The sequence below is a fragment of the Psittacula echo genome (genome assembly GCF_963264785.1).
Source record: "Psittacula echo genome assembly, chromosome: Z".
Lineage (NCBI taxonomy): Eukaryota > Metazoa > Chordata > Aves > Psittaciformes > Psittacidae > Psittacula > Psittacula echo.
The window spans coordinates 62,996,375-63,018,698 of NC_137742.1; the positions used below are offsets into that span (position 1 = coordinate 62,996,375).

The 22,324-nt window shown below is 42.2% G+C and overlaps 1 protein-coding gene across 1 annotated transcript; it reads right to left on the reverse strand.

Moving 5' to 3' along the window:
- Positions 1-975: 975 nt before the first annotated feature.
- Positions 976-21,800, reverse strand: RIGI (RNA sensor RIG-I; the record flags this gene model as incomplete). The annotated part of the gene is made up of 18 exons (XM_080638332.1): positions 976-1,275; positions 3,006-3,152; positions 5,740-5,891; positions 7,293-7,463; positions 8,133-8,223; positions 9,473-9,621; positions 10,519-10,654; positions 10,948-11,105; positions 13,241-13,342; positions 13,760-13,922; positions 14,430-14,688; positions 15,546-15,699; positions 16,668-16,781; positions 17,558-17,683; positions 17,869-18,019; positions 19,860-20,038; positions 21,460-21,591; positions 21,695-21,800. 18 exons carry the CDS (start codon positions 21,798-21,800, stop codon positions 976-978), a joined length of 2,790 nt encoding a protein of 929 aa, XP_080494458.1.
- Positions 21,801-22,324: the final 524 nt, after the last annotated feature.

Sequence of the window (22,324 nt, forward strand, 5' to 3'; positions counted from 1 at the left end):
ATTTTCCAGCCTTATGTTATCTTTATCCATTGTTCTGTGTTTCCTTTTTGGAAATAGATATAAGAACAGCGAAGAATTAGGTAAAAACTAAACACAGAGTAAGTTTCTGTAAGCCTGAGATTCAGTCTTCCTGTACAGTGCATGCACCTTTCACAATAAAAAGCACTGACTCAGAACGTGAAATAGTGCTTAAAAAGTTGGTTTACTCTTAAATGCCACGTAACACTTTGAAAGAACACCACAAGTCTCACTAGGGTTTAGGCAGTTAAATACAGTTTGGACTCCTACTTAGGTTCCTATTTCAAGGTGGTTTTCTTCAGGATTCAGATATTTCAGACACATACATGAAACCTGCAATGGCAACTGATGAACATGCAGTGATGAAAGGAAACTGCTACCATTTTAATCCAGAAGATGCCTCCTTCATGAACCCCTGCTGCTTTTCTCAGACTGTTGCAGAAGAATTCTCTAATAAAGATGGATTTGAAAGATGCAATATTGGCCTTACAGGAAAGTTACTGGACATTTTCTCTCAATTTTCTATATACCAAGATGTTTAAAGCATTAAAAGTAGCCAAAGTACCAGTATGCATAAGCCATGTTGTCTACATGGAGGGTCAGTCCAACCAGAAGTCACTGGTAACAAGTTCTGATTCACACAGAAATGCTTGAAGACGCAGCCTGTTGCCTGACATTAGATGTTTAGTTATTCAAATTGATTTTGAATCAGCAGGATTAAGATCTGGAGGCTTAGGCACATGTCTGGCTCTACTTATATTAAACCTTCTAGTGAAACATTTAATTAGATAGCAATTTTTTTCTAGTGGCCATACTAGCATTTTTTTTTATTCTAGCCAGATACTGATATGGGGCCTAGCATATAAGGTGGCATAAAGAACAGAACTTTTTTACTCATAGATCATCCACTGTTTCAGCTTAGTGCAGTAGGCTGATAAATGCATTAAAATGCTGAGTTCAGCTGGACAGTTCTTCAGCATCAAAATTCTTCAGAGAAAAATTAATATCTTTCCATTTCTGAAAATCCATTTGTGTCCCAGTTTCAATGTTCTCTACTACAAAGCTTTTGATTTTGATCACTGGTAGATTATCAAATGTCCTGTACTTCACTATGATTCCCCAGTCATGCTGGCAGTTAGTATTTTGGCAATGCATCTTGCTTTTTTTCTCAAAATCATCAAACTGGACTGGTTTATGGTGAGGCTTTGTTATATACCGCTCCTTGAATGCGTCTCCTAGGACAGTATGATGAGATTCCTGAAACAACACATGCCAGAAGTAATTAGTAGTAGAAACGCCATTCCTTATTTTTTCCTGACATTCCTCTTCCCCTCACAAATACCATTTCCCTGGTAAAGTGGTTCCTGTCATTCAGGAGGCCCACGTTCCAGCCCCCTTGGCTCATTGCTCTTTTTTCCCCATTCATTAAATACCAGGTAATAGAAAGGCCCGGGATTGGGCTTATCAAAACCAAACCTGCTGTATATCATCACCAGTTTATGCATATTTGAATTTAGCTCCTTTAAAAACCATGCCTGCAGTATTTCAGTCTTGTGCGTAGAACTAACAGAGACATGCAGACAACAGACATCTTGCGAGACTCCTGCTTCCCACTCATTTTAACTGTATGACTCCGGCTTTCCATGAGAGGAAGTGCAGTTCCTTTTGAGTGGTAGCAAAAGTAACCCCAGCAAGGTAAGGGAGTTACACTTGTTGTTTATAACACATATAATCAAAGATTTAAAAAATTAACAACTTAATTTGAAAAAAAAAAAATGTACAATTTGAGAAAGTTCATCCTGGAAGAGCAATTTCCATTAAATACATAGGCTGAACTGAGAACTCAGTTTGTAGGGATTATTTAAAATATTGTGAGTGGTTATTTGCAGATGACTAAGCAAAATCTCTTTTTGAAGAGTTTTTTGAACTCTCAGATATATTTGCATAGGTATAGGTGATCATCCAAAAGCGCAATCTGGAGTAACTTTCAGAGGTGTCAGAGATATGTTATTAGTCATGGGTTTTCTCAAGGCTGAGCTATTTGCCTTTGCTCCTCGCCGGTGGACCTTCCCTGTGCAGAGCAGTAGTGAACTCCATCTATGTTACAAAAACAGCTAGTAAAAACAAACAAAACAAAACAAAGATTTTCTTGATTAAAAAGGGAAATGCCTGAAGGCAAGCACTCTGCCGTTCCCAGGTGTGGCCTGAAGCTCTTTGTCATCACAACTGTGCTTTTCAGAGCTGCACAAATAGAAGCAGCTTCAGAAGAACAAATTTCAGAACTAGAAAGGCTCGAAGTGCCCAGAAAAGTCTTTTTTCATGATCACCACTTTCCATGTGTAGACTCTTGGCTTCTTGGGCCTACAGAGAAATTCTTCAGAAAAAGCACAGTAAAAATGTCACCATAAGATACATAGAAGCAATGTGAACTACCTGAAAAATGAAAACCAAAGTAATACTGAAGAAATAAAGGGCTCCTCTTTTAAAACCATGGTTTGCCTTTCAAAACTGAAAACTGGCCCACAAGACAGGAAGCTAAACAGTGAGCTAACCTCAGTACTTTGTACAGCTAATTTTCGGTCAACAGAAATGATGGGAGAAGTCTCTCAACTGCAGGAATATTTCCAACCTTATGCTAATTGGGAACGTAAATATCCAGCAGTTCCACTATTAGGTTGTATGTCATCGAAGATCACATGGTTTTCCACAAAATTAATACATTTCTAACAGAAGGAGATTCAGGAAAATTGAAGTGATTTCTGTCATATCATATATTTATACTCCTTGGACATCATCACCTACCACCATCATAATATGCTATAGAAGTAGTTATGACTGGTCCTGTGGCTCATGAATTTACTCAAATTTTTTTTCTGCTCCAGTTTGTGCAAAACAGCCTACTTTCCACACTGGTAAACAATGCTGTTAGTTCAATAATGCTGACTTCCCTGGTGTCCAAGGTTGTAGGTTTCCATACGGAGACATACCTTTATAATTCTGATGTCGTCTGTACTGCAGGCAAATGCTTTGCATTTTCCACACAGAAGATTTTTCTTTCCTTCCGCTACCTTGTATCGTGTTTCTTTCTTCCTGGAATCTCGTAACACCTTTTCCTTCATTTGCAAATCATGTATCTTTAATAAATAAATAAAAATCAAGATCATTATGAAGTTAAGAGAAGCCCCAGGGTCAGCCTAAACATGACTGAGGATATGTAGCATCTAGGAACCTATTACTTCTTCAAAGCAAACAAACAAAACATGTCCTGTTCTAGCAACTCATACCAAAGAAATAACATGGTATGTTTGTCAAGTTAAGTATTTAAGACTAGAATTACATCAGTTGAATTGAACAATAAGGAAGAATATTACATCATGGACAGCACTTATGCTGTCTGTTCCTTTCTTCCCTCTGCTCCTCTGTAGCCCTTTTGGTCCTAACAATATTAAGTCCTTGTGAAGTCATGTGAGACACTCTACTGCATAAGTAGCACTCAGGCTCTAGAAAGCTCAGTTTGGAAAGAAGGCTCCAGAGACCACAGAAATAGCAGCATTCCAGTTTTGTGAGTAATCCCACCTTGTTTTTTCTGTGATGGCAACTATATCATAGTTTTCCAGCTGCACAACGGGTTTTAGCTCCTCTTGTTTCTTGCACATGCTGTGCGCACTGGTGTAGGTGCACTTCAGCTGGCTTAGTGATCCTGCCACCTTTCTGCAGGCAGAAACCCTCATTCACAGGTGATAATTCTCAGGAGTTCCTGTGTTTTCTAACCCATTGTAACCCTTGTTCCTTTGCTGCCACATGGATCTCCATCCCCTACCTCCACTGTGATGGCAGACCGAAAGACCTCACTAATGCACCCATCCCTCAACACGGATGTGCTGCCCCCAGGCTTATCTCTGGTGACCCTGGTTTTATCACTCTCCCCCTTCCAATCTAGTTTAAAGGTCTTTCAATGAGCCCCGCCAACTCCTGTGCGAAGATCCTTTTTCCCCTTTGAGACAGTTGTACCCCATCTGTTGCCAGCAGGCTGCTGTCATGTAGACTGATGCATGATCAAAAACCACAAATCATGCCATGATACTACTCGCAGACCAGGTATTGATCTGCTGGCTCTTCCTGTTTCTTCCCTCAGCATTTCCTGCAACTGGAAGGGTACAGAAGAACACTAACTGTGCTCCTGATCCTAAAACCAATCATCTCAAGGCCACTTGAGGCCACTGCTCTTCCACGTGGGAGAGTCTCCTATAACAATGACCCAGCTCTTTATGAAGGTGGGTTTATGCAGAGTGTAGGCCAACTTATCCTTCGCAACACCTCCAAGCTAGATGGAGGTGTTGCCAAGTTAACCTTGTACCTATTCTGCCAGACCACCATGGGCTGGTCATGGAAGAGACATGCCTGCTGCACTTGCCTGACCAGAAGTCCATCACTGGCTTAGCCTGAGACACCCCAGCACCACAAATGCTTAACACTCATTTCTATCCCCATGATATTTTCTGATCTTGTAAGTGCACAGCACACAGCAGGGCTAATGTAACATAATGGATGTATGCTGAGTTAACTAGACTTGTTAATCTGCCAGACACTGCTTGGAGCAAAGATGAACACTACCGCAGGCAGTACAAAATAAGTCACCAGCGGAAGAGCACGTACAAACCCAAATGTCATCCTGTTAATGTCCCTGGCAGTGGTTTCTTGGAATCTCTCAAATACCACTGCTCTAGATGATCTCAAGGTCCTTTCCAACCCTAACTATTCTATGATTCTATGATTCTATGAATAAGCACTTGGCATGGCAACAAACAAAAGCACTTGTACTGGCCTTCATCAAACATAAAGTGCTTCCGAACGTGGAGTACTGCATTCAGCTCTGGGTCCCCAAACACAAGAGGGACATGGACCTGTTGCAGCTGCTTCAGAGGAGGCCACAAATATGATCAGAGAGTTGGAGCACCTGTGCTATGGAGACAGGCTGAGAGAGATGGGCTTGTTCAGCCTGGAGAAGAGAAGGCTCTAGGGAGACCTCAGAGCAGCTCCCAGTGCCTAAAGGGGCTGACAAGAAATCTGGAAAGGGTCTGTTGAGAAGGACCTGTAGTGATAGAACAAGGAGGAATGGCTTTAAACTGACAGAGGGGAGATTTACATTAGACATTAGGAAAAAATTCTTCCCTGTGAGGGGGGTGAGGCCCTGGCACAGGTTGCCCAGAGAAGCTACAGATGCCCCATCCCTGGCAGTGTTCAAGGCCGGGTTGGACGGGGCTTGGAGCAACCTGGTCTAGTGGAAGGTGTCCCTGCCCGTGGCAGTGGGTTGGAACTGGATGAGCTTGAAGGTTCCTTCCAACCCAAAACCATTTTATGTTTCTATGAATATGGATAGACATACTACCACCATTTGCAGTTTCTCATCTCCCTGTCCACTATCCCAAGTAGACACAGCAGTATTTTTCCTCCAGTGGACTGAATAATTTATATTTTATTTCTAAGGCAAGAAGTTTATATAAATTATACCTTAACTTCTAAGTTTTTTACATTTACGATACAGATGACATTCTGCAAGCTAGCTATCCCTTATTTACTGATTTAGCCTTGGTCTAAAACCAAATATAGTGAACACTTTCCTCAGGTTATCACTTGGTCTTAGACGAAGCCCTAGTAAATGAAGGCCAATACAGATCATGCCTGTAGATCTGAGTGTGAAAATTTCTCAAAAGTACAAACCTTTCTTGCAAATGTTCTTTTATCCCAATTCTGTAGCTTTTCAACAGCTTCATTCATCATTTCTTCCTTGTAACGGTTGTGTTTCTCTTTCTCAACCACTTCTGTTTTGTTTGTCACAAGGATGCACTTGCTGTCTTTAGCCCTTCCACGACCTACACAGCAGCACATTTAACCTCTTTAGTTACTCTTAATGAGATGTACAAAAACAGCTGTTACACCATAAAACAGCATTAAGGATCTTCTGTGTGGCTGCTTTTGTTTTCTATGTTCAGACTGAGATAATGGTGCTTCTAAAGAGCATTCTTTCAGCTCACTCTTCTTTGATCACAAACCAGAACAAAGTGACCCCTTCCAGGTATTCTCATGGATGTCTCCAGCTGCTGTGGCCTGCCTTGGTTAAGCTCAGGCACGCTTGAAACTAGTTATTGCATAGCATCTTGGTGTCTTCTTGTGGGGAAAAAAAAAAGCTAGCGCAGAAAAGGTCATCTTACTTACTAGTTTTCTGCCATGCTAATTAATGTCTATTAAAAAAAAAAAAAACAGAACAGTCTATCACAAAAAAGGTGAGGAGCTGGAAATACAGTTCTGGCAAGAGACAAGAGCAACCACTGTCTCTCCCACCTACTGTGCTGCTTGCCTGCCTGCTTTTTTCTGCTGTGACACAGGCAGCTAAGAACTGCAGGGAGCTCATACCAGTTTAGAAGTATTGCAGTTAGAAAAAGTGTTCACATTTGCTTTTGCGCTCTCCTTCCTGAAAAATCGTGATTTTTTGTGGTTTAAAACTGATGCAACCTATTTTCTTCACATCTTTAATATCTTGTAAACAATAAACACTATCACTAAAAAAACATGAGTTCTGGGCCAATTACTTCATTGTAAGACAAAAAATAAGGAAAATCACAGGTCATAAACCCTGAAAGCAGACGACTATGTACAGCGGAGATCACTTTCCATCAAATAATTAAGTTACCTACTTGGGTGATACGACAAAATATTGCAGATGCACCCTTGAAAGACATTTCCTCATTTAGGAATGGTAACAGAAACCAGTATTTAACGTGGCTCTTCATTCCCCTCTACTGGCCGTCTTGTAAAATCACCAAGATTCAATGCCGAAGTGACAGATTTCTTTAAACCTCGGGTACCTGTAACTAGCTGGGTTGGTAAAAAGCCACTGGGCAGGGCAAGGTCTTCAGAAGCCAAGACAATACAAAACTCCAGCAGTCCTTTGTAAATAGGAAGAACGATTTGCACTACTTCTGACTACAGCTCTTCTAGCCATACTTCTGTTTACGCGTATAATTACCCACTTCAGGGATCAGTCCTCAAAAGTTCAGTAACCTTGAGCAGCATGGGTAATTTGCATGACAAAAGAAAACTAACACAACATGAAGGACTCAGTTCTGTGAACAAATTTGTCATGTCTTGTTCGATAATTCATCTGACTTCACACAGGGGCACAGAGGAACAACAGCAAGACATGCACATACTGCTATAGTATTTCCCAAGTTTCCAAAATAGGTTTGTGAGGTAATAGTTCTGAAATTCTTTACCTCTGACTTGGATCATTTTGGTGACATTACCGAAGTATTCATAGAGCACAACAAGGTTGCACTCAGAAATATCAATGCCTTCATCAGCAACAGAAGTAGCAATTAGCAGTCTGGTGTCTTTGTTGGTTTTGAATGCATCCAGTACACCCTTCTGCATTGGGAGAGTCATACCTACAATACCAAGAAACTGTGTCAGCAAAAAGACATTGAAGAATTCCTTGAGCAAAAAACACTTATATTTGCTCTTGACCAGCTAGAAGTAAGCACATCGTCTTGATCTGGAAAAGTACTTAGCTGGCTGCATACTCTACCCACGTTCCTGCTGATGTGCCACAGGAACTGTCATCCTGGGAAGCACCATTTCAGACAAAACACCTAGCTGATCTTTATTAGAGACCCATGCAGCTTAGTTATTTTAAGTCCAAGCTAACTCTCGATTTAAGCCTTACATAATTTATTCCAGCTGTAATGTCCATTCTACCTTAAAATATCTTCATGCACTGAACACAAAATAAGAGAGGTATCTGTGAAAAGAACAGGAAAAATACCACCAGGAGTAATCACAAGCCGTGACAGTGAACAGTTTCTAAACTTCTTTTGTACTAGCAGAAGAATCCTACAGCAAAGGGTCACTGCTACTTTAACCAAAGATTCCAGTCAGAAAAAGCAAGCATCTCCTTAGGATTGGTAACAGGTCTTACAGATATATAAGAAAGCGTAGTGCAAACTTGCATTACCTTTCTCTGTTTAAGAGCAGAGAAGATGAACACAGGAAGAGCAGAACAATTTTAGCACTGTGGCCACCATAGGTCTAGTATTCCACAGTTCAAACCTACATACCTGTTTTTTGATCTCTTCTTCCATGACCCATCAATATACCCGGCTTTATGTGGCTAAATAGAGGGTTTGCTTCTATCCACTTCTTCAAAGCCTGGAAATCAAATCAGGAACTTAGATTCCCTGTCCAGATGAAATGATAGTTTGAGATACATAGTTAGATCCTGCCCATGCTTGCCTAAACAATTAATGCTTCCAAGAACCACAAGCAGAAAAGGTGGATGTTGCACGGCAGGGGGGAACATCTATTGATAGGTAAGAAGGCAAAAGTCACAGCCATGATGCCAAGTTGAACTGTGCCACAGCTGATATCCACTTTTCCCATCCCTGCCACTCGAAGGCTGGCTAGAGCGCATTCAGCCTTTCACTGCTAAAAAGTATGCCTTTTGCTCTTATAAACCAACAGATCACTGATACTATACCTCTGGAATCCAAAAGCAATGAGCTATTTACAAACTGCATTTTCTCACTGCACAGTGAAAACAGCACCTTCAAACTGCTCTTACTTAAGAACAAGATTCAGCCAAGCTACAGGAGACTTTCACATCTATAATGGAAAGTAGCCAACAGATGCTTGGTTTTGGTAGTTTGGACCTTAGTCTGCCTTTAATTGTTTTCTGGTTTGCAATTCATCCAGCACGTCTATACCCAAGGATAAAATGAGGGTTGGAAATCTCAGCTGATAAATCTGTTTACAGTAGTCAGAGACTAGGATACCTAGCAGTAAATGTTTAAGAGCTACCGAAGCTAATGATTAGCAGCACACTTGCTTCACACATGAACTTTTTCTGGGAACAAGGTATTGGAAGGGTGTAAAAAAAGATTGTCCAGCCTAGATCCTTGATTTTAGACAAGTCTGAAATAGACCAGTGAATCAGAGGGTCCACAGAACATCTGTCTTTCCGTTTTCTTGGTCAAGAACACATGCTAGGGGCCCATAGGAATCCTCTGGGAAACCTATAAATACCTCCTGATGTGCAGTCAGTAGCAGAGCAGAGCTGCTGGTTAATAACTCTGCTACATTAAAGCCTAAAACCTTGTAATGCATCCTGTTAAAACTCACTTCAGACCTAAAGAAAAATGTGACAGCTTAATGATCAACTGTGACATGTTGCAAGGAGAACTAATGAAATACACCAACCCTGCACTGTAGTTTTTAGAAAAGAAAGAAACCAAGTCAAGCAAACAAAAGCCAAGCCCTCATCCTGTCTCAGAACATCAACGTTCAGCAAGATACAGAAAGACAAATATTTTCTTGGGAAGATCAAAATGGGAAGGATAGTAGATGAGGCATTGTAATTTCTCACTTCCCATTTTAGGAGCTTTAACAGTAAGTGTCTTACAGCTACTAAGGCTCTTGTCTTGGCAAAGAGAATAGTGCGAGTCTGTGGGTTATAGTGGTATGCTTCATCCAGGATGCAAGCAAGCTCTTCCAGTTTGGGATTCTCATTTGATTCGTCTTTCGAAAGGGCAGACAGTTTTGGTTCTTTCTCTGGAAAAAAAAAGCAGTGTTTTTAATAATTTACCTTCTTTCATGCAGAAAACATAATTCTTACACAAACCTGTAATGCCACCTACATTCTCTTTAGCATCTATTTTTATTTTCTATACCATTATTTCAGATGCAAGCAAAGAAAGCTATTGGTTAAATGCAGCAAAATCCCCAGGAAAAGAGAGTTCTGAATCTCTCACACCTTGCAGCAAACTGACAGGAGAACCTCTGTGACATGCTGTGCAGCAAAAGACAGCAACAAAACAAACTCAGTTCTTACAGAGAGCTGCTATTTCTTTTTAGGAAACAGCTGACACCACAAGGCAGACAGCCCAGTGATTTAAAATTGTAGTCAACACTGCAACCCACCAGATCACAGGCTGGTTTATGGCACATTGCTTCTAAATTAGAAATTAGAGAACAGTGCAACCTCTAACTTGTCATCAGAATTGTACAAAGACCAAAAGCTTCTTCCCAGAAGGTTAGGATTCATCCAGGAGCATTGGGCAGGAGGAGGTTAGGTAGTGCACAGAACAGTGCATAATGCCTTATCTGACGCTGCCACCATGTGTGTAGACACTGCCAGTATGCATGTAGACTTGTGAGGTATTTCCTTAAGGACACCACTGCCCTATCCCTGAGTCAGGCGTGTAAGAATCTACTACACTGTCTACCTACAATTACTACTACTTCCTTAGCTCCTGCGCTAGAAGCTTGCAGTCCCAGAAAGTCCTCATCCCTCTGCCTCCCCTAACACTGCACTTGCACCCACACAGACACTAGATTTTCTTAAAAGTGAAAAGTTTCTGGAAAAACAATGACACTTCCTCTGAAGAAAACACTTCTACCACAAGCCCTCTTCTCCCCCGCAACTGTCACAGGTATTGTGTGAAATACCTTGAAATTTGGCTGTAAGCTGCTTCTCTAACTCTGTATATGGTCCGTTTCTGACATTTCTGAAAAAATCAGTTAGGTAGGCTAAAGCATCTTCAATGCGGGCATCTTCACTGATGATGAGAGCATCATTGAATTTCTGCACAGAAAGACAGACATGTACATTTGAGACGCATTTTCTGTGTGACAGGGCATGAATGCAAATTTTATTCAGCTAGATTAAGTATTACAAACTTGTGTTGTTCTTCCACCTGCATGACAACCCAAGCGTTACAAAATCTCCTCTGCACTATACTGTTCTTAGTGAGTATCTTAAGATAAACTCTTTATGCGCTATGCTTTAGCCTGTGTCAATCAAATAAAATTATTAGGTTCAAAACCTGCTCTTAGATGAACAAACTAGTATCAGAAGAAGTGGATAGCTTCACTTACCCGCAGGTGTTCAGTGCAAATGAAAAGGTCTCTACAAATTCTGCTCTCCTTCTCCTTATCTGCCAGTTGCAGTAGTCTGCATTTCTTCTGAGTGGTGACTATCCAGTGTTCATATTTTTGTGTTCCAAAATCGTTCTTGTTGATCTGGGTGATAGTATCTATTAAAGAAGGAGGAAATAAACATTTGTTCATCTTGACTAACAAATAATCAGAACGGTTATCTTGAAGATAACACATTTTCCATTATGTCTAAAAAGCATACGCAGAAGAACACTGTATGATACAGTCACACAACCACTGAGGCACCTGTGGAGGTCTTTAGTCCAACCCTCTGCTCAAAGCAGGATCACCTAGAGTCAGTTGCTTAGGCTTATGTCCAAATGGATTCTCAGTACTTCCAAGGATGGAAATTCCACTTCTCTGGGCAACCTGTTCCAGTGTTTGACCATCCTTACACCAAAGGAATTCTTCCTCTTATTTAAGTATTCAGCTTGTGCCCACTGACTCTTGTCCTGCCTCTGGGAAGCATCTGAGAAGAGTCTGGCTCTGTCTTCTCCACTTGCTGTGTTTCAAAATATACCCAGATGTTAGGGTAAAATTAACCCAGTACAATTCAATGGGGGATCTATGTACATACACATATCTGCAGTCTTTAATAGTAAAATTAGAGCTCATTTATCCTATAAGAAGCCTACAGTATTCAAGAAACTGCATGTGCATTGCTTCTTGAATTACCATCTACTCAATAGTTAAGTACTCATTTGCAAAATGGTCCATAGTACTTAAGGCATGTTATCCAAGGGCCCTTCCTTGAGGCAGAACAAGTCAGTACTCTGAGTGCTTCACAAACTTCAGAGTAATCAGAGTCCACAGAAGGGAAAGCAATGGCATTCATGCAAGAGGAACTGCGACGCAGAAATGAGCTTCAGAAGCGTTTGCTTAGTTTAGCACACATATTGAAAATCTCACTGTATCTGTTGGAAGTTGGGGTTTCTTGGGGTTTGGGTTGGTTTATTTTTGGTTGTGTGGGATGTTTGGTTTGGTTGTTGTTGTTTCGCTGGGTTGTTTTTAGTTATCCCTTGCTTGACTGAAGGGAGAATTCTGGAGATTTGGAATTCTGGAATTCTCCACTGTACTCTGGAGAGTGAACCCAGAATACAGTTCACTCTCCAATATCTGGAAAGCGGAGCAGGGGAAAAATTAGAAAGTGTAGAATTGAAGTATACAGGCTTAAGACACCCTGGGCAGTTTGCAAAAGCCGGTCTAAGCACAGACAAAATCCTTTAACTCAGAGCGGGACAGACCAAGGCTGATACTGAGCGTAGCCATCCATGGGTCTCTGCTCTGTACTCCCTGTAGCTCTCTAATATGTTGACAACAGCCACTTACTGGACACCATTTATGAACTGCAAAAGCAGAAAAATGAATTGAATTCTGAAGGGCTGCAGAAGTAGGTCTCATGACCATGAGACTCATTCTCTTCGCACAGCCATGCACCTCCCTCTCTGCAAAACACACCACTGCAGCTGGAACCCTGCTGACAAGTATTTACTTTCTTAGGCAGCCATACCCTCTCTCTGGTGGTGTTCATGTTCCACATATCTTCCTCTGTAAAACTGCCTTAAATGCTTTTCAATAGGAAATAACGGATACCTGGGAAACAGGGAAAACGGCGGTACCCAGAGGTATAAAGAGGACAAAATCCTGACCAGAAAAGGTGGTACCTAGCACCCCTAGCAATAACTCTGAGTGCAGAGAGGCCAGAGAAAATATAAGAATAAGTTACAAAGCAGCAAGTGAAAGTAAAATTTTGCTGAAAGTAAGAAATTACAACATTCAGAGTAACACCATAACTGAGACCCTTCTTGTTTTCCTTAACAGTGACAGATTGAGGTATGAAGAATTTGGAGAAATGCTTAAATAAGAAGAGGTATCTCTCATCAATGAAATCTATCTCATTGCATTTTGAAAGCAAGACCTTTGGTTGTTTTGTTCCAGATTGTTTAAACATTCGAAATTATTTGACAGTGTTAAAAGCACACCATCTTTAGCTGCACAAAACACAGGTTGAAATTCAAGCAAAAATTATTATCAAACTAATCACATAAAACAGGAAAATTGTTAACTCTTCTATATGTAATCTCTTATTTAGGAAATACTGGTTAAAAGCAAGTAAAAAGAAAGGAGGAGAAAGAAAGTAGAAAAACAGTAACTGTCCTAGCAGCCATGAGGATTCACTGATGCAATCAAAAGATTGAATCCCAATTACAGGGAAGTTATTACAGTGTCTTACCCACTGAGTAATTCCTTCTCATCAATGCCTCCGTTTCAGACATCAGGCCTGAGATAATCCCTGCAAAATGATTTTGAGCTCTCATTTTCACCCATCTGACATCTAGAGAGAAGAAATGGAAGTCAGTGGCTTGATTAAGTAAAGTATTTCACTGGGCAGCATGGAACAAATTCTTGTCTAAACGTATGCTACATGTGCTGCTCTATGCAGTCATAATGATGTTAATTTTTAATGAGCATTATAGTTGCACAGAAAGAAACAGCCCCCAGCCTTCACTGGCAGAATTGAATAAAAAACAGAGACTGTGGATCTCAGAAGAGAGAAAATTTACCCAAAAGGGCACTGCTTTACTGTGGGGCAACAATGAAGTGCTTGCTTAAACTCCTTCCAAGCTATCAGGAAGCAAAGATTCAGCTTAGTTTTAAGGTTTTAACTTGACCTGACCAAAGGGGAGTTGGACGGCTGCCTTAATTACGTGCTTTGCATCTCTCAGGAAAAACAAAAAGGAAGTGTGCTTACGTATTTCTGGCCTGTTTCCAAATCTCTGCAGATCCTGTTTGTTCTCTCTGACAGTAGATATGGCCTGTACGTCAAGGTTGGCACAGACGGTACAGATGTACTCTATCGTTTCCTTGATGGTCTTGGCATTACCAACTCCAACAGAAGCAGTTAAACCTACAATCTGAGCACACACGTGAATAGCAGTGGTTGCTCCCTTGTCACAAATAAATAACCAGGATACACTGTCACCAATCGCCAAGGGGCCACCATCTTCAAAAACAAGGAAACAAAACGGGAAGCTGAAGTAAACATTAGTGCAAGCACTAAATCTTGAGAGACAAACCTTTTCCCTCTCCCAGGCACCCAAGCTTAAAGCATCCAAACTGAAAACAAATTATCCACCCACTTAAACCCATAACCAGCTGTGTTTGTCAGTGCCCATCATGCACAGAAACAGCAAATCTATCCCCGAAACTGTCCTCTGCATTCATTCAGAAGAGATGTCTTCTCAGCTGGACGAAAACTTCCTTCCAGCTGAGGCAGTGGCCCCATTTTATTGCTGCAGAAGACAGCAATAGAGAGGTGACAAGGATATTACTAAGTTCTGGGGCACATGCTTACTTCCAAGACCAGCAATCCTGTTTGATTTCACGTACTCCAGTCTCTGTCATGCTTGGCTGGACCTTACCTGAGGTAGCTGGCTTGCAGAGGAGTCAAATTTTTGTTCCAGGTATCTGGTCATTAACACATTGTAAGGGTGGTTGCCCACAGTGTTGTGGCACTCATCAAATATCATCAGAGTGAAGATGGAGAGGGAGCTAACGATCCCTTCCTCGATGCTATTCACAAGAATCTGGGGTGTTAGCACAATGATGTCGCTGTACTGTATAACTTTTTCAACAGCGACATTTGCAACTGTTTCACCACTAATTCCTTGAACAGAATATCTAGGAAGAAGAGGCAAAAGATATGGTATGAAAATGGATGTCTTGCAGGCGAAAAAATAAACCAGAAGAATGGAGTTTTCAGCAAGCCTGAAGGGTAGTGACTAAGTTCCAAATACCAAATTGTTCGGGCTGCCTGTTTTACTCACACATTCGAGAAAAACATTCCAAGATCAAACACCTGGGTTTTCAACTCCCATTGACTAAAATGTGTTTGATTTGAGGGGTGATGAATTTGTACATTTAAGCTGTATCTGTCAGTTCACATGTAAGCTGTATTTGGAGATCCTGTCCTTCATCCCTTTTCTGTACATGTCTGGCAGCACAGGGCTGCAGCCTCATTTTCCCATAGCTATGAAGATTCATATATGGATGTTCAGCAATCGGAATCAGAAGCTATAAGCTGTCAATAGCTTCCTAAACAGTTTTCAGTTCCATTGGAGAGGAAGATTGTCATTTTATGACTAGAGCGTGAAAAAAATATCAAAGAAGCTTGGGTACTTCCATTTGGAAAGTAAAAAGAGACTCTGCCATGTGAGAATGGCGAGAGGAATCCCACTGCTGCTGCCTGAAACTGCCTCATCTTTGAAAGCATGTTGAGAGGAGTCTCAAGAGAGAACACACTTCACTCTTTTACAGAGGTAAACACAGGTATACTTCAGCCATTTCTACAGATGCTGCTCAAGCAGTGCTTAAACTCTCTAAAAACAGATTTCAGACTCTCTGAACAAAGTCCACCATGGTAACTTGCCACTCTTACCATTAGGTATCATCCTTCTGCTAAAGCCAAACACTTTTTGCTCTAGCCACAGCTGACCTAGAGGGCAGTTTATTTTCTATGGAGGAAGAATTACACTTACCCACTTCTTTCAAAGTGCTGCTTGAATACATTTTTCTGTTGTTCATACACTGGCAGTTTGACTGCAAGAAAGACAACTTTTGCCTTTCGTCCTGAGGGCATGTTTTGGAAATGGTGTTCACAAATCATCAGTGCCACAAAAGTTTTTCCAGATCCTTTAAAGGAAGAACATGAAAGGTAAAGCACTAACATGAAAACATGTGTTTGTGAGCAGGAGCCTGTCTCATTTGGATGCCCTGTAACAACGGCAAGCTGACAAGGGGTCTGTTAAACTTCCGGACTCCCTGAGGACAGTTTGGAATATGCGCATGCTGCTTACCCAGTTGGGTAATCATCCCTCTCTCTCTCACAGTCTCAGTCTGTAAAGACCATGTAGGAGTCACTGGGAGTGAAAGTCCATTTGCAGTTTTGAGTTCTTTGAAATTCTATTTCTGCTCTTAGCATCTGCTCCCACATCAAATCACATTATGGTACAGGCACAAAGCACTTTCAGTTTCCATCCTTCCCCATGCAGCCTTGCTCCTCTCACTTTTCCTTTGGCACTCAGGCTCACTATGCAGCTCTCCCAGATCTCTTCATTGGCCCTGCCTCTGCCATTCCACCTGCTTCTCTAGGGCCCAGGGGAGAATCAGCCTAAAAACATGGAAAGCACAGGTGGAGAGAAAGAGCTGATTGATCTCTCTGCTGCTGAACTTCAGTCTTCTTAATTCTGTCCTGAGCTACTGCAAAAGTTCCCTGTGCTGTTCCAATGTTGTTGACATTGCAGTACAGAAGACATGGGAGTCTTAGGGCAACGCCTCTTATTTTTATTTAAACTTGCAAGCCAAATTTCTTAAAGATCTGCAAAAGATTTTAACTCAAAAATCTGCACCAGAGAGTGAGAAAGCAGAGGTCACCACATGGGAATCTGAATACAAGCACTGAAGTGCCAAGAGACGCATCTGTCTTTCTCAGCCTTTGCGCTGCCCTTGGTCATTAATTTCAGCTTAGATCTGGATCTGCTCCTGCAAGGAAGACTGCTTTTAAATGAACAGCTGGAAAAGTTTGACTCAACATTTAGCCTTCCCTATCCTTCACAGCCCTCTCCAGCAAAAGAATTTTTTTAAGAAATGTGTTTTCTTACCTGTGGGGGCACATATCAATGTGTTACACCCATTGATAGCGGGCTGTGCAAGTTCAGTCTGGTAGCTCCGAGCCTTCTTTGGTTCATGAACAGGTGAAGACTGATAGACCTCTTCTAGAAGAGAATCACGGTTTTGTGAAGTGTTGCAACATGAAGGTGTAAAATACAGTTGCTATCTAAAATGATAGAGTCCCTGCAGTCTACACAGACAATTCACTGATAGACAAGCCATTTAACAGGACATACACACCAGACAAGAATCTTGTGTAGGTTTGGTGGCATACTTTTGTTACCACTCGCCTGTGCTTCCTCATACGAATTAATTTCAAGGTCTTGGCTGAAACTCTCGCCTCAACTGGTCCCTTTTCAACTCGGAAAGAAAACACAAGGGCTTCTTTTCTCCCACATTTGTGCACAGTGTTCCTTCCAGCCTTCTGCTCCACAGATTTTTGAAGCTGTGATCTTCTCAGGAGATTTGCACTTACAGAACAGGAACTAGAAATCACTGATGGAGCAAGCTTTGCAATATGAGACAACCACTGCACGGATCCTTTGCAGCCACATTCAGCTCTCTAAAATGGCTAACACCAGGTCACGTGTGACTTAGTTATATCAGATAAGAGATGCATCAACAACCGTCTAGTGTTCAGAGACATTTTTGATAATGTGCTGGCAGAACAACTTTGCACCAGAGATGTTGTAAATGTGGGGCAGCCCCTAACATGTGCAATGCGTAGCATGAGATCCTTTAAATATTAAACCAGAAGACAGCTAAATCAAGTCACAGATTTGTACTGTTCCTCAGTACCTTATTTTCTGGCACATCACATCTAGTGTCTAAGGAAATGGAGAATTCCAGCCACACACTGTCTTAAGTTCCTAAGTCTTACCTGAACCTGAACAGAGATTTTCACTGAGATTATTATCACATTCTGCCTCTTCAGAAAACATCATTGTGGTTTCAAAGCTGTTCTTAAAGTCATCTGTCATTTCACCATCAACGTCTTTGCCATAATCTGTACAATCACAAAAAAAAAAAGCATGTTATTGATCCTTCTGATTTTCAAATGTATTTGCTGTGATGACTAGGTGAAGAAGTTAGTTCCAACCCTAACCATTCCATGATTCTACGAAAAAAAAAGAGATTACTATTTGGCACAAAAATAGGAGAAGAGCATCACAAAAACAATTCAGGCTTTACCTTCTCTCATATCCCACAGTTCACTTGCATTGTAATATCCCGTGTTATCCAGTGCCAGCTGAAGGCTTTTTGGCCAGTTTTCCTTATCTGATCGACAGAGACATTCAATGAGTTTAGTTATCCCAGCTGCTTTGCTTCTGTATTCGCTAATCTGCACACACAACAAACAAAAGTCGTTGTAGCTTCCAAGTGATCAAAACCACTGTGCTTTGACTAACATTTTTTGATTTGTTTGATGTTCAGTTGAAAACTGCATTTCCTTACACAGTATGTAAGGTTTCAAATAAAATTCAGTCATTTACTTACTATTACTGCAGTTCTGTACCCTAAACTTACCTGGACTGCAACAACAGGTTGCAACAATATTTGCTTAAATATTCACAGGGTCTGAAACACTGCAGAACTGTTCTGTGAATTTCTATCTGGTGAGGCCCTTGTAATAGGCTTTCCAAATGCTACATATCTCCATAAACTACTGCTTAAAAATTAAAATAGCTGAAAAAAGTACCCACATGGAGTGAGAACCCTTAACAGACTCCTCCACACATCATCGACAACTTATTATTAAGGAGTTGTAAATGATGAGTGATCACTTGTTAGCAGTCATCAATAACGACACTGAGCTAGAACCCTAGAACCGAGTAACAGTACAGGAGCTTCACATCTAAAGGCAATGAAAATGTTGTTGATTTCTGTGGCACAGCATTTCACTAATGACTTCAGACTAGAAGTTTCATTTCACCCTACAACTGTGCCTTTGGGTGCTGACTGTAGGAATGAGGCCTGAGGCCTTGAGATACATTGTGAAGGGAGTAATGAGTTGCAAGACCCTGGTAAGGCCAGAGGATCTTACCAGGAGGCCAGACGGCCTGCCTCGGTGGGATGGGAGAGGGAGTGATGGAACATGTCACGGTTCTGTTCTGCCCTTCACAAGACCCACAGCCCTTGAGCAGCCTGACCAAAGGTAATACTCTCATTATTCCTCACTTACATATAAAAAATAAACCAAAGAGAGATCGTGGCTGCTTCCAACTATGTCAGATGATACCCAGGTGAAACTGAGCTCAATGAACTACCAGTTGGTTATTTTTTCCATAAGAGCTCAATTAATCACTGGCCACCTTTGGATTACAGTGCTAATGAAGTATGTGAAATTATCAATGGCAATTCAGAATCTGTATTAATGTTGCTTCAATAAACTGCACTATTTGTGAATCTGTAACTGTGAAAGTTCTTACTGAACACAAAGGGGGCTTGAGTGTTGGATTAGTGATAACCAGAATTGAGCCCAGCCATCCCCAGCCTCTCTGATTTCTGAGCAGTGGCTGGAGTGCAGTGGGGGCATTTTCTGCCAAATTTCTGTACTCATAACGTAATACTGCCAAACTCAAGAACCACATGAAGTTTCTAGGGGCTATAGAAAGTAAGAGCTTATCTAAGGTAATAGACTCTGCCAAATCCCGTAACAAGCAGGAGCCACTTTAGGCAGCATCTAAATGCCACTTTGCCTACTTCCATCTGTATTTTCAGAAGCATTAATGCATGATTGCTCCAGAAAGCGGTCTATTCCAAGCATAGCAAGGCAGTCATTTCACTGTAGTGCGGCACCTTCCAGAACCACTGAGGTTTTCTTCATGGGAGGCTGGACTCCACAAAGACACACAGTTGAACACTGTAAACACCAAAGCCACCCTATCCTGCTTCCCTGCCTGCAATCCTTTCGCACACCACCATATCCACCAAGCTGCAGGGGTAAGGAATGAAACATGCAGGTGTCACAGGCAGTGCTGCTGTGGGAAGCTGCAGCTGCATAGCAAAGCCTCTTCTAAGCAGAAGAAAGTAAAGTCAAGTCCCTATTCAGGGGACTGTTGCTGGCCATCCTCCTTACTCTGCAGCCTGACAGATGAGCACCAATTCACCCCACAAGTGAGGCAGCCAGCACCTCTCTGCAGCAAAATGAGGCAAATACAGGATTTTATCATTAACTGTACCTGCAGGATCTCATCACACTCCCTTTGTATCAGGCACGTGTTTATGTAAGGCATGAGTGCTACCGGATCAACTTCTAGCATAGTTGCTTCTATCCGCTTCAACAGCTGTCTGTGCAACTCCAGTTTTTCCAGCTTGCTGAAGTCCCAATTTTCAATTGCTTCCGCCAATCCAGTGTAACCTTTCAGAAGAAGAGGCAGATTGTTACTATGAACTCAATCTCTAGCTATAGTAGGTGGGAAGAAGCTGAAAATACACTTTCTCAGCCATGTCGGAGAAATGAAAATTATCTTGGTCTGTAACTGCCAAAAATCTTGGTGAACCACAAGTTATTTCTATAGATTAAGTAACTGTTTTCCTTTACAGCACTTGGAATGTGTAACAGAATAAGGTTTCAAAGACGTGTGATTTGCGGAATAAAGCAGGTCAGGATCCCAGAGGACCGGCAGGCAAACAGAAGGAAGTTGCCTAACTTTTTTTTCTTTCATAGGAGCAGGAGAGTGGTGAGGATATTTACCACCACACTGTCTTTAATTATCACCTCTCTCTGCCTCTGCCACATACAACAGTAATGATAAATTCGTAAGTACTTTGGACAGTGCCTGGAGTCAGGAGGTTAACTTTTTCAGTTTTCTGCTGAAGATATACCAAACTGAACTCTAACAACATGTTCTAAGAAGGTATTTTTGCAGTTCAGAAATCAGGACTATCACAGGCTGGTCAAAAGTTCCTCTGGACCTAGTATTTGCCATAAGAGGAGAGTGGGCTACATTGAAGTGGCAAGAAATTTTGTAATAAATGCTCACAGAGATACTGTAACTGTCTGTAGCTAATAGTGAGTAAATGAAAACAAAACTGGCTTATGACATGAGATTCTTGGGTTCAAGATATCTAACAAATCACCAACAAGAATCTATAGTAGCATATGTATGGGAAAGCAGACAACTCTTGGTGGTTTTACACCTTCATGATCTCTACTGTCACATTTTCGAAAGGAAATTGTATTTGGACCTGACACACTAAGCAGTCATAGCTACTGAGGAACAATCATCTCATTTATAAACTATTAATGGTTACTTACTTCCTGAAACCTAAGATTTTTCAGATCTATGACTATTTTTTTCAAATAAGTTCCTAATTTAAGACTCTGTCCTTGAGTGAAGTTATCCCATGCTATCAGTTAACTCACGCACGTCCTGAAACCCGATTAGCTTTCTCTTTCAGAGGATTTAGCTTCATTCAATCATATGTGGCGGAGACAATGGCTGTCTCAATTATTCTCTAAAGGCTCTGAGACAGACAAGTCTCCTGGCAATAAGGCTTTATCCTTCATCCCTTCGTCTCTCATTGACTTTCTCCGCAACTTAAATTGATCCAGCTGTTTCTCAGGCGGTTGTTTCCTCCTGTCTTCGAAGAGTTTTATTTCCAGTCTCTGACAACCACTTTTTTCCACCGCACATCATCTGATGGACAAGACTCGGCGGCAGAAGCCCGAGGATGACGGGTCCCGGTTGCACAGGGCTGCCCGGCTGAGCGGCGGCTGTGGCTCTGGCAGGGGAAAGGAGAAGGGCAGGAAACCCTCGCTTGCGAGGGGGAACAGACCTGCTGCAACCAGGGCATCCAGGAAGCCCCGGAGCCATCCCTCCGCCTCCAGCAGCAGGATGGTATCCAGGAACAGCGCGGCGGCCGCCGTCACTCCCTTCTCCTCCTCCTTACGGACCCGCTCCTTCTGCTCTGAAAAAAAAAACCCGAAGCTGGTAAAGAAGTGAGGAGGGACCAGGAGCGGCGGCCCGAGCAGGAAGGACGCGGGGAGAAGCAGGTGCTGCCGGCCCCTCACCGTCCGACAGCCAGGCCGTCATGTTGCCCAGGATGTAGACGGGGTTCAGGCTCTTCTCGATGTACCGCCTGTAGCATTGCAGGTTCCTCTTCTCCTCCGCCGTCATGACGGGGCCGGCTTCGCACTGGCACCAGCGCTGGCTGCGTACGGGACGGCGACGGTTCGGAGACCCTTCCTGCCCTGCACGGGAGAGCCTGCGCGCAGCGAGAGGAAATCCCCGTGAGCACGGAGCGGGCGAGAAACAGAAACTTGGCGCCAGGGAGAAAATGGAAACCGAAAGCGGCGCGGTGGGGGCAGACCGCCGGCGGGCACCGCGCTGTGCTAGGCTGGCGCCTGCCCTTAGCAAGAGAACAGGGAAAAAGGGGGGAACAAAAGCTAGCACTGGCGCGTGTACCCAGCTGGAAAGCCTTTGACCAGCAGTTTGTGGCTGCCAGGGAGAGGGATAGCACAGCGAGGTAATAGGAATAAAGGCATGGCTCTACCCTCTCTTCCCCTTTGCTCCAGAAAACGCTGTACTGTTTGGGGGATTTTGTCTGTATCCTGGCTTTTAGAAGACTGAAAAATAATTTTCTACAGCAAGGCAAGACCCCTACATGCTCTGAGCAAGCACCTGCTAAGCTGCTAGCATTA